Here is a 12,586-nt window from a genome sequence, read left to right as displayed (position 1 = left end):
AAACTGTGACTGGAACCACTGTTGCCCTTATCTCCAGTCCCTGGCTCTGAGTGGGAAGGTGGCAGGAAGGGGCACCACACACCTGCTTGGGGGGCTTGTGTCGATTATACTCCTCTCCCCAGAGCTTGGCCTCCATCTGTAGACGCACATCCTCAAAGTACACATCCCTGTCCACAGACTCAATGTAGCGCTTTGCCACGTAGTTGGAGGCTCCTTTCCACTGCTGAGTGTGCAGAAAGTTGGAGAGCTTCTTTCTGGGGTTTGGGGGAAGCAGCAGAGGATCTTCAGCAGCCTGGGCACTTGGGTCCATCAGGGACCCAGCCTGACCCACTGTATCCTTCAAAGAGCTGGGAAGAGGCTTAAGGGACATAGCTAAAGGTCTCTTTTCCCACATCTTTTGGCCTCCAAACACCAGAGCAGAGGTCAATGGGATACTCCCATGTTCTCCCCGAGCCCATCCCCACAGCCAGGGTAAATGTGTGGTCCAAAGGAGACCAGATAGAAGCTTGGCCTACAAAAAGTAGAGGCTGCTGTCTCAGCTTCTTAGCCAGAAATGTTGCAATGCCCCTACTCTTGGGAGCCTGAGAGAGTCTGGGCAGGGCCCTGTGAGCCAGGCTGAGTCACTTACGTCCTGAAGCACTCCCTCATCGCTCCACGGCCGAAGGGCTGAAAGACACCACACAGATGGTTATCAGTCTCCGTGTCCTACCCAGAAGCAGTCCTGAGGTAGGAAGACTCCCCTACTTGGACATCACCCACCAAATCGGTGCCTGGACCTCATCTCAATCCTAAAATTCCTGGGCCCTCCCTCCTTCACCTCAGCTCTAAAGCCTAGGCGAACTTCTAGCCTGGAGGCTTCAGGGATGACAAGACTACCCTCCCCGCACTGTGGCTGAGGGGAAGAGGCCTCAGGGGGTGAAGGTGTTATAGGGGTAACAGTGAATGTCAAAGAATGTCAGAAAAGCTCTGCTTTTCTGTTTTCTATAACAGAAAAAGAGCAGAGGGGCACCTGGGTGGCTCAGTCAGTTAAGCATCCAACTCTTGATTTTAGCTCAGGTCATGGTGTCAGGGTTGTGGAATCGAGCCCCATGTCCAGCTCCAGGCTCATTGCAGAGTCTGCTTGTCCCTCTCCCTCTGCCCCTCCCCTGGTTCTCTCTCTCTCTCTCTCCAATAAATAAATAAAATCTTAAAAAAAAAGAAAAAGAAAAAGTAGAAACAACTTAAATGTCCTCCAACAGTAGTATAATGGATAAATCAATTAGGTCTACTCACTTGATGGAATACTATACACCAACGAGAATGAATATATTCTGTTGTTCTCTTCTATTATTCTTTATTATTCTATCAACTATAGGGCTAGCAAAAACAAGTATGAACGTGACAGATGAAATGCTGAGGAGAAGCAGCCATACTCAAAAGTATACATACGGCATGGCTCCATTTATAGGAAGTACACAAATAGGCAAAACTAATCCAGGGCAATAGATTCCGGGTTGGTGCTTCCCCCAGGGGTAAGGGAGTAGTGACCATAGTGGAGGGGGACTTTTGGGGGCCACTGGTTACACAGAGTGTTCACTTTATGAAGTTCATCAAGCCGCACCCTTTTTGGAGTGTATGATACATGAGAAAAAAGTTTTGCAAAACCATCTGCCTCGGGATCCCTGGGTGGCGCAGCGGTTTAGTGCCTGCCTTTGGCCCAGGGCGGGTCCTGGAGACCCGGGATCGAATCCCACATCGGGCTCCCGGTGCATGGAGCCTGCTTCTCCCTCTGCCTGTGTCTCTGCCTCTCTCTCTCTCTGTGACTATCATAAATAAAAAATAAAAATAAATAAAAAATAAATAAAAAACCATCTGCCTCTGACAATGCAGGAGGTGCTCCATTTTCTAGTCTATTTCTTTCTTTCTTTTTTTTTTTTTTTCCCAAAAGGATGGCTACAAGCCACTGAATCCTTTTATGACTCAGGTTTAAGTGATGACCCGCAATTTTTGAAAACTGATATATATGCATTTATAGCCAACTGGTATATTTTTAAAGATTTTATTTATTTTGAGAGAGAGAGAGACAGCGAGCAGGAGCAGAGGGAGCAGCAAGGGAAAGGGAAAAGCAGACTCCCCGCTAAGCATGGAGCTGGATATGGCATCATGACCTAAGCCAAAGGCAGATGCTTAACCAAGTGAGCTACCGGATGCCTAAGTCAATGGATTTTTGACAAGAGTGCCAAGGTATGTTCAACTTGTGATGTATGATAAATACATAAAATGTCCAGAATAGGTAAACCTACAGAGATGGGTTAGATTAGAGGTTGTCTAGGGCTGCGGGAGATCTGGGGATTGGTAGCTGGCTACTGGTGGATAAGTATGAGATTTCTTTTAGAAACGGTGAAATGTTCTATATTGATCATGGTGATGGTTGTACAACTCTAAACCCAAAAACCACTGAACCCATATAGTGTAGATAGGTATGTTGTATGGTACATGAATTATATCTCAATAAAATTATTATAACAAATAAAACAGGGGTGCCTGGGTGGCTTAGTGGTTAAAGCATCTGCCTTCGGCTCAGGTCATAGTCCCAGGGTCCTGGGATTGAGCCTTGCATTGGGCTCCCTGCTCTGTGGGGAGGCTGCTTCTCCCTCTCCTCCCAATTCCTGCTGTCTCTTACTATCTTTCATTATCTCTGTCTCTTTCTCAAATAAATAAATAAAATCTTAAAAAATAAATACACAATAATATAAAGAATGCCCTTTAGTTAAAACAATTAAGTGAGTGTGAAGGGGAGGGAACAGGAATAGAAGTCTATTCAGGAAGAATGCCCACTCAGCTCTGTGCCCACTGGGCTGGGGACGGCTCACCTGAGATGCCATCTTGATCAGAACTTCATCTTCCAGCCATTCCCCAGTGACAGCATTGTACCTGCAGAGAAAAGCCACCCTAAGGGCACAGCATCTATAACATGATCCTGTCACCCACTGGCTAAACATGAAGGGTCTGTGGACATCTCCCTCCCCTCTCGGGTCCGCACACACTGGCCTCTTGCCCCTTCCTCTCCAACATGTCCTCTGGCACTTGTAGGCTTGTTCCCCATCTGCCCCCCTGCACTGGACTATAACGCCGCAAAGGCAGGCCCCTGTCTGTCATCTTCACTGCGGGGCCTGGTACGTGTGGAAGCTTAAAAAATGCACGTTGGATGAACAGCTGAATAAATAAATATCCTTATTTTAACCAATCAACACAACAAATGGTGCATGTCCCAGGACAGGAGGCAGCAGTGCCCTGATCTTGCTGGGGCACCTATGTGAGGCCCAGCATAGGTAGCTGGGCATGTGTGTTGGTGCAGGAAGGGGTAGGGGGCACCCTGCCTCTGAGTCCAGCTGAGAAAGGGGCTGCTGGATGACACCCAAAGCAGAGAGACAGAGAAGGTTCCAGAACATTTTCATCTTTCCTTTCTCAGGAATCCTCCCAGAGCAAATCTGCCCCTAGGCCTGGCTGGGCCTCAAACACACCTGCTTGGTGGAGAGCTTCTCACTTCAGTAAATCCCTAAATTCTAAAACCTTCCCTAGGGCTGAGGTGTTCTCAGCTCTAGCAGAGGCCTCCCCGGCCCACCCTTTAGCGGGATGGACTCCAGACCGCTCCCAGATCCGTGAGAACAGGTTTCTCAGAGCCTGATACCTCTACGGGTAAAGACAAGCAGAAGCCTGGCAGGTAACCTCCCCCAGGCTGGGGTGGAGGGTGGGGGATGCCCACCAGAGCTGCTACTTGCCTGCAACAGCCCACAGCAAGTACTGTGTTCAATAAATAACAGCAATGATTATTATTATTACTATGTATTATTACTATTATTACCTTTACCAAGGTAAAGGAAAACTGTCTACCCTCACTTCCAAACAAGACTAAAGGTTAAGAGACACCCAGAAGTTGAGGGATGGGAGAGATATGGGATGTCAGACAGATCTCATTTGTCCTTCCCAGCCACTGACACCATGAATGTCAGAATTGCTCAAAGTTCACTAAGCATTCATTATCTGCGGGGCATTTAAACAGATCTCTTCAATTAACCTTTGCAGTAGCTCTGTGAGATTGGCACAATTACTGTGCCAACTTTCCAGGTGGGGAAACTGAGGCTCAAGAGGCGAGTAACTTGCCTGAGAGCCAGGATTCAGACCCAGGTCAGGTTCAACCAGAGCCTTGCTCTTAGCCAGCCTGTGTACAATCCATGTGAACAGGAAATCTGTCTCAACACAGGGGACGGCCTACACCAGCATTCTTTAAAAACCAGGAATAGAGGGCAGCCTGGGTGGCTCAGCGGTTTAGCGCCGCCTTTGGCCTGGGGTATGATCCTGGAGACCCAGGATCCAGTCCCACATCGGGCTCCCTGCATGGAGTCTGCTTCTCCCTCTGCCTGTGTCTCTCATGAATAAATAAATAAAATCTTAAAAAAAAAAAACAGGAATAGAGGAGGAAGCCTTCCAGTTTAGAAATTTTCTGGAGATTCTAAGCACTTTAGTTAGGAAACAAACAGCTCTGCTTGGTCCCTGGACCCCAGAGTTCCAGGACACACAGAGCCAGCTCAGCATGTGGGAGCCTGCTTTCCCAGGGGCCTGCCTGGGTCACCTGGTATCCTCAACCAGTCACCATGTTGGCCTTATAGGCAGGGATGAACAGAGTCCATATCGTGCCCTACTGGGGCCCCCACAATGCTGACCTCAGCTGCCAGCATGACCCCCAGTGCCTGATAGGAGGTTGGCCTTCTGCGATCAGAAAGGGGTGCATGCCAGGCTCTGTGCATGCCATCTCCTCACAAGACAGAAGCAGGGACACGTTGCAGAAAGACATAGAAGGGTACACCATTTCTGTCTGCCTAGCATTCTTTCTCCAATAGCACCCCAACTTCCCTTTGGGGAACCACCATCCTCCATTCTCAGAATATGTGGGCTGGGTAGAACTGACCCCTAGGACCCTCTGGCTTGTGGGTTGTGATTTAGACATGGTGAATCAGAACAAAGCTTCCTGGCACATGACTGGTTCAGAGAGGGGCATATAACCAAAGCCAGAACAATGACATTTCATTATGGAACTTTTGTTTAAAAAATTTTGAGAAAGAAAACATCCTCTTCTGTTGGATGAAATGAAATATGGGGCTCTCAAGGAACATCTGTGCCACTGATACAAGAGAGTCTATCTGAGTTAAAAGCCCAAAGTGTCCTTAGAGCATCTGGAACTAGCCGTACCCGAAGTCCACAAGTGTGAGCCAAACATTTCCTTCTATGCTTAACACTGTGAATTGGGTTTCTGTCATCAGCATTTGAAATGGAGTTCTGACTAATTCAAAGACAGTGAACTGAGAGTCAGGAGATTGGCTTATTAACCATCCAAGTAACCCTGGGCAAACCTCCATCTCCCCTGGATCATTTCTGGGCCTCGGGCTATTGGCTTAGAGGATTCAGCCCAGAGGGGTCTACAGAGGTCACAGGACAAGGGGGTGGACTCCAGGATAGGTCCAACACAAAATTAGACATAAGTGTGCAACTTTCTAGAATGGCCCTCATCAGATTCTCAAGAGTGCTCCCAAATACTTCACATGATTCCTACTTCAGGCTTTTTTATGAATACACACACAAAGAGGGCTTCAAACAGTGCCTGTCACATGTATTCAATAGATGAGAGCCATTGTCATCACAGTTATTCTTGGTGGTGGTATTCTGTGGTATTCTCTGTTTTCTTCCTTGACACCCCCTGAGATAACTCCTCTTTTCTGCCTTTTCAAATAGGAAATCTAGATGCTCATAGTTCCATTTTGCTAATCTTCCTAGGGCCAAGGCATCAAAAAGCCCACATGGATCTCCATGCATTCACTTTCCCTTTGATGGCAACTGTAGGAGCCATGTGGTGAGACAGTAGAACCACAAGATGGGAAAAACCTGGATCCCAGAGCAGCCCCCAAGGGTCCCTGCGCTCTCACCCAACTTCACTTAAGTGAGAAGCACACTGCTGCTGCATTGAGCCACTGGACTATTTGTTAACTACAGCATGGCTCAGGCCTGCTTGACACATATGTTAGAGGACCATCCTGAGGAGTAAATGAGATGATGCAAAGCGCCTTAAGCATGCATAAATGCTCAAATATTGGCAGATACTATTATTATTCCATTCTTGACCTCCAAAGGTACTTAGGCCTCACTGATTATGAGCAGAAGCAGTACCCACACCCCCAAGGAGTCCTTGAACCTGGGGCCATGTAGCACCCCCAGACAAGCTGCTGACCTGTGACGTGTGGCACATTCCGTGGCAATATCTTCCAGGTGGAACTCAGCCCAGGGGTCAGGCATGTGTTTGGCCTTCTCAATCGCATGCTTCCAAGCTTCCTGCAAAAGGCAAAGAGAAATGTGAGACCAGGGGCTTCTGGGGCAATGCTGTCCAGCCTCCTCCCATCCTGTGACTTCCCAAGCCTCTCCCAGCTCTGGGGAGACAGACGACATCAGAGAGAGAAATATTCCCATCTATTATCCTTTCAAGAACAAAGTTCGCCAAAGGCTATTTGTTCTCATGTGGGCACAGCCGTCCCATGGGCAGAAGTGACAAATCTTAATTAACTATGAAACCAAAGAAACATAATTCACACAGGAAAGCACACACCATTTCACCTGTAAACAAAAAGTTGAAAATAAAAATAAGAGACCAACCCCCTATCCCACCTTGTTTGGACTGGCAAACATTTTAAAGATTTTTTTTTATTATTATGGGGAGAGAGAGAGAGAGAGAGCATGAATGTACAAGCGTGAGCAAGAGTGGGGGTTGGGGCAGGGAGAGGGAGAGAATCGCAAGCAGATGCCCCAACTAGCAGGGAGCTCAACTCTAGCCTCCATCCCAGGACCCTGAGATCATGACCTGAGCTGAAATCAAAAGTTGAATGCATAACTGACTGAGCCACCCAGGTACTCCTAGACTAGCAAACAATTTAATGACTGTTAATAACTAGTGCTGGTCAGGACACCGGGAAATGGGTGCCCTCGCATAGGGTCAATGGGTCTAAAACTCCTCCAAAGGCAACCTGGCAATGTACTGAGATGAAAAATGTGAATTCCTTTATTCGGACCCAGCCATCTGACATCTAGAAAAGTGTCCTAGAGAAATACAAACACAAATCTGCAAACATATATATATAAAAGGTGTTGTTGTGTGCAAAACTGAATTCAACCCAAATGTCCATCTGTGGGGACTGGTTAAATATATTTTGATTATATCCACTTAAAATGCTCAAGAGCCCTTCCAAACAACTGTGCTTATTATCCTATTAGTAGGAATTCTGGACCCTATCAGAGCCAACATCACCTGTAAATATTGTATAAACCATAAATATGCCCAATTTTATCACCCTAAATGAAAATCGTAGACAACACAACCCTCCTAAACTCAGAATATTTCCAACCACGCTGAAGATGTGTTGCCTTTACATTAACATAATGCTAAGTTCTAGGCTCAGATGATTAGGAACAGATTTCCATGAGACATTCCAAGATCCTGGGGATGCAGGAAAATTCTTTGTGCAGAACTGCCCTGCCCATTTCAGGCTTTTAGCATCCATGTCCTCTACCTTCTCAATGCCTTAGTGGCCTTGCATCATTGTGGTGATCAAAAATAACCCTCCCACCTTTGAAAACCTATTGAGAACCAGGGCTTCTGGGTACTCAGTGGGAAAGATGACCAAGGTATATTATGGAGATAAGGCTGATTCTCAACACTATCATGACATAAGCCCATTTTTTATTTTAAAAAGCTCATTTTAGGGCAGCCCGGGTGGCTCAACGGTTTAGCGCCACCTTCAGCCCAGGGCATGGTCCTGGAGTCCCGGGATCAAGTCCCACATTGGGCTCCCCACATGGAGCCTGCTTGTCACTCTGCTTATGTCTCTGCCTTTCTTTCTTTCTGTAGGTCTCTCATGAATAAGTAAATAAAATATTTTAAAAATAAATTTAAAAAATAAAATAAAAAGCTCATTTTAGGGGCACCTGGGTGGCTCAGTCGGTTGAATGGCTATCTTTGACTCAGGTCATGATCATGGTCCTGGGTTTGAGTCCTGCGTCCAGCTCCTGCTCAGTGAGGGCTCTGCTTCTCCCTCTGTCTCTGCCTCTCCCCCTGCTTGTTCTGTCTCTCTCTCTCTCTCCAATAAATAAAAATTTTTAAAAATAATAAAAAGCTCATTTTATTGATTATAAAATCCCAAGTGGAATCTTTCCCTGTCCCCTCCAAACACTCCTCCACTCATATTCGGTAGCAATCTCTTCCTGACCTTTCCCTAAAGAATCAGAACCTCTGCCCTGCAGCCACTTGCAGAATCTGTGAGGCCCCAATTCCTTTCCAGGCCAGAGGCCTGAACCACAGGGAGGGGGCTGGATGGTGGGATGAACACTGTGGATGGCAGACCCAGCAATTACAGACCTTCTCACCCTCCATCAGTGTCTCTCAGCCACGAGGACTAGCTCTGCAGGCTTCCCACGGACTCAGGCCCAGACAGGACAGCACCCCAAGCATGCCCCCGGCCTGAGCCTCAGCCTCATGGCTGGGATCCTACCCAGAAAAGGCAGAGCAACTGAGTTTTCTGAGAAACACACATGCACATGGTACATGGACAAGTATGGTTCACATGGGCTAGGGCTTCCTCACTGAGGCTTTCCAATCTCTGCAAAATCTAAAACTAAAGCCCAGGATTTCTTTCTTCCAATTTGTAAGCTAATTCATGCTTCATGAAAACACTCAAAAAATAGAGAAGACAAATTTCAAATCCACCACACAGAGCAACGATCGTCAATGCTTTGGACTTGTTCTTTTCCAGATCCTTCCTACGCATTTTTTGAAAGACTGGAATCACATTGTACAGCCCTTCGGGAGAGTAGGCCATGGGATCACTTTATATAGTGATCTTGATTATTTTCCTGATTCCAAATACATGATCTGCTTACTGTAGAAAAGCCACAGGCACTACAGAATGTGAAGTAGAAAGTGGAAGTACTTTCTGACCCATTGCTTTGAAAACCACAGTTGACAGCTGATGTGACTACCCTGGAAATCTGTTCTTTTGCTTTTTTTTTTTTTTTTTAAGATTTTATTTATTTATTCATGAGAGACACGGAGAGAGGCAGATACACAGGCAGAGGGAGAAGCAGGCTCCCTGCAGGGACCCTGATGGGGGACTCGATTCCAGGACCCCAGGGTCACACCCTGACCCGAAGGCGGCGCTAAACCACTGAATCACCCGGGCTGCCCCTCTGCCTTTGTTAACACACGGGAATATAGCACCGGGCCAGAGCCTCCCATTCTGTTCTGCACCTTCCTTTTTCCCACTGAACACTGGGCCTTGGAGGTCTTTCTATGTCATATGTACAGGCAGGCTATACAATTGGCCCAATTTTCCTTCTGCAGTTGTAAGCAATACAATATTATAAATGTGCCTTATGGTATTTCTCTAACCTTGGGCTGATGGCTATTTGGATTCTCTCCGATAATTACTAGTACAGGCAGTCAGTCCCAAAGTGAACACCCTCGTACCCAAATCCTTATGCAATTGTGCAAGATCTTGGTAGGACATATTTCTTGGAAGTGTAGTTGCTGGATCACATTTAAAACGTACAAATTTGGAGTTCTCCAAAAAATTTCTCCTAAATGACACTCCAACAGGCAGAGAACACATCACTTAATTTTTATTTTTTTTTTAAGATTTCTTTATTTGGGGATCCCTGGGTGGCGCAGCGGTTTGGCGCCTGCCTTTGGCCCAGGGCGCGATCCTGGAGACCCAGGATCGAGTCCCACATCGGGCTCCCGGTGCATGGAGCCTGCTTCTCCCTCTGCCTATGTCTCTGCGCCTCTCTCTCTCTGTGACTATCATAAATAAATAAAAATTAAAAAAAATTAAAGATTTCTTTATTTGGAAGAGAGAGAGAGAGCATGTGCACAAGTGTGGGGAGGGGCAGAGGGAGAGAATCTTCAAGCAGACACCCCACTGACCAGGGTCCCAACACAGGGCTGAATCCTAGGACTCCAAGGATCATGACCTGAGCCAAAACCAAGAGACAGGTGCTCAACCGACTGTGCCACCCAGGCGCCCCCAACACTTAAATTTTTATTTTATTTTTATTTTATTTTATTAAAGATTTTATTTATTTATTCATGAGAGACACACACACAGAGAGAGAGAGAGGTAGAAACACAGGCAGAGGGAGAAGCAGGCTCCATGCAGGGTGCCCAATGTGGGACTCAATCCCAGGTCTCCAGGATCACGCCCTGGGCCGAAGGCAGGTGCTAAACTGCTGAGCCACCCAGGGATCCCCAACTCTTAAATTTTTAAACACAAACATGACATCATGAATTTACAAGTTAGCTGGAATAGCTAGGTCATTACTGACGTCATCATTCACCTATGGTTCTCCACTGTTAGACTTTAAGCTTGTCACTGATTTTTCCCTGTTATTCCCTGCCACAGACATGTTTATAACTAAAACAGTTCCTGAACTCTCTGTGCTTAAAAAAAATGAAAAAGTACCAGTCTCCTCTCATATTCTGGCAGCTGTGAACAGCAGAGACAGACTCTGACCCCAGCCTGTCAAGGAACCTGCAGTGTTCTGAGCCTGCCCAAATGGGTGCTCTGTGCAGGACACATGGCTCTCCAGCTGCACTCTCTTAACCAGTGACTCAAACGCTCCCTGACTCCCCCATTCAGTGAGGAGTACCAAGAGAAATTACCTCCTGGCTGGAGGCTGTGGCTCCAACTGAAAACAATCAAGGAAAAAAGTATTTAAGAATTTGAGGGTGTGGCGTTTCACAGATCAAAATTACTTTTCCCAAACCCAGAAAAGAAACATGCTACTCCTTGTTGGCAACTGATGGGTTTAATGCAACTAACTTTTAAAGCACAATATGAAAGGTCCTAGACGAAGATTTGTTCCCTGGACTTTGGTTTCCACCCACGGCTGTGTGAATCTCCATTTCCTTGTTTACAAAAGACAATGAAGAATGTTTTGACTACTAGTGGCCAAGTTTATTCCTGCCCCCATACCTGGGGTAGACCTGTTTCCCCCTCCCAGAAATAGTGGCTCGTTGAGGTTGCAATGCTCATTACAGTTCAACAGGTCTGTAATGAGCTGCAAATCATTGGTGTTCTATTTTACCCAACAGGTTAATAAAAACAGGTGTTTATGGAAGGCTGAGAAGTAGGTACTTCCAGACATGGAGGGGCGTGGAAGCTGGTACTGTCACCTTTGACAGCCATCTGGCAGTGCTTTCACTGACTTGTGACGCAGTCATCCTGATCACCAACCCAGGTGTGCACAGGTGAGCAGCCCAAGGATGGGTCTGTGCTTACAATGCCAGACGAAACTCAGGCATTGCCAAAAACCTGCCTGTCCACAGAGGATGATTCCATACACTTGGTATAGAAGTATCAGCCATTAAAAAGATCAAGGTGTGGGGCACCTGGGTGGCTCAGCTGGTTAAGGATCCAACTCTTGGTTTCAGCTCAAGTCATGATCTCAGGGTCCTGCAATCAAGCCCGCATCAGGCTCCACGCTCAGTGAGGAGTCTGCTTCTCCCTCTCCTTCTGCCCCTACCCCTTTACCGCCACTCATGCTCTCTCTCTCAAATAAATAAATAAAATCTTTAAAAATAATAAAGATCCAAACTCAGCTGTAGGTGTGCTATCTTAAACAGAATGGGAGACCCAGGGGAGGCTCTCAAAAAGAAAATCATAACCCTGCCTAGAAAACAGAAAAACCCTTGGTTCTTCAAAGCCTGAGAGTACAAAATAAAAATAAATCCATAAATAGTAATAATAGTAACACAAATTTCCTGTAATACGCCAGAAGTGAGGCCAGATGTTCGGGTCATGTCTTTGCCATTTCTTTGCAACATAGGATGTTACTGCTATTGGCGCTGTATTTATATCACTACTCTTACTACCAGCAACACAGCAATCAAGACCTCCGATCTTCTGTGGGGAAGAATCAGGAGGCTGCCTCCAATCTCCCTGAAACATCAGCTGTTGTTCTCCCAGGGGATGTTATAAAATGTTTTCTCCCATCATCCTTTCTGTAGACTCTAAGAAACTCGTAGCTCTATGTCAGCCTGGCTTGCCCCTCCTGGCTCACAGTATAAGGGTTAATCTATATGCAAAGACACATAAAAGAAGCAGGAAGAACTGGGGAAGTTCCCCTGTTCACTAGGGAAGAGACCACAGTGCTGTGCGGCTGCCCCACTCTGGACCACGTGCAACTAGAGGTTTTAGGCAATTTCCATGAAACTCAGCATTGACTACTGCAGCAAAAAAAACTAGAAAGTGCCTAAGTATCCCCCACAAGAAGCAAACCTTACAGTGACTGTGCTATGGCCATACAATGGGCTGAAGGGGAGCCATTAAGAAAAAAGATAAACTAGATCCACATTTACTAATATGGAAAGATATGCACCATTTCTTGTTTGCCAAGAAAAACTGTGCTTACCAAGAGCATATAATACACATGATCTTATTATTGTCATAAAAATCCCTATTTAGTCAAGTCTATATTTATAGTGAAATACAGAAAAGACTGAAATAGGGAT

The 12,586-nt window shown here is 46.3% G+C and overlaps 1 protein-coding gene across 2 annotated transcripts in view; it reads right to left on the bottom strand.

The window, feature by feature from the left end:
- EEF2K (eukaryotic elongation factor 2 kinase) overlaps nucleotides 1–12,586 on the bottom strand; it is a 65,502-nt gene that overhangs the window by 26,161 nt on the left and 26,755 nt on the right. For both annotated transcript variants that reach the window (XM_055340343.1, XM_055340342.1), the window contains exons 3-6: nucleotides 6,263–6,363; nucleotides 2,853–2,913; nucleotides 629–666; nucleotides 83–254 (exon numbers count right to left, since the gene is read on the bottom strand). In XM_055340343.1, the coding sequence (XP_055196318.1) occupies nucleotides 83–254; nucleotides 629–666; nucleotides 2,853–2,913; nucleotides 6,263–6,363 (372 nt within the window). The remainder of the gene's footprint in view (nucleotides 1–82; nucleotides 255–628; nucleotides 667–2,852; nucleotides 2,914–6,262; nucleotides 6,364–12,586) is intronic.

This window comes from Nyctereutes procyonoides, unplaced genomic scaffold, assembly GCF_905146905.1.
Source record: "Nyctereutes procyonoides isolate TBG_1078 unplaced genomic scaffold, NYPRO_anot_genome, whole genome shotgun sequence".
Classification (NCBI taxonomy): Eukaryota; Metazoa; Chordata; class Mammalia; order Carnivora; family Canidae; genus Nyctereutes; species Nyctereutes procyonoides.
Note: the sequence above shows the minus strand (reverse complement) of the source record. Positions and strands in the feature narration are given on the sequence as shown.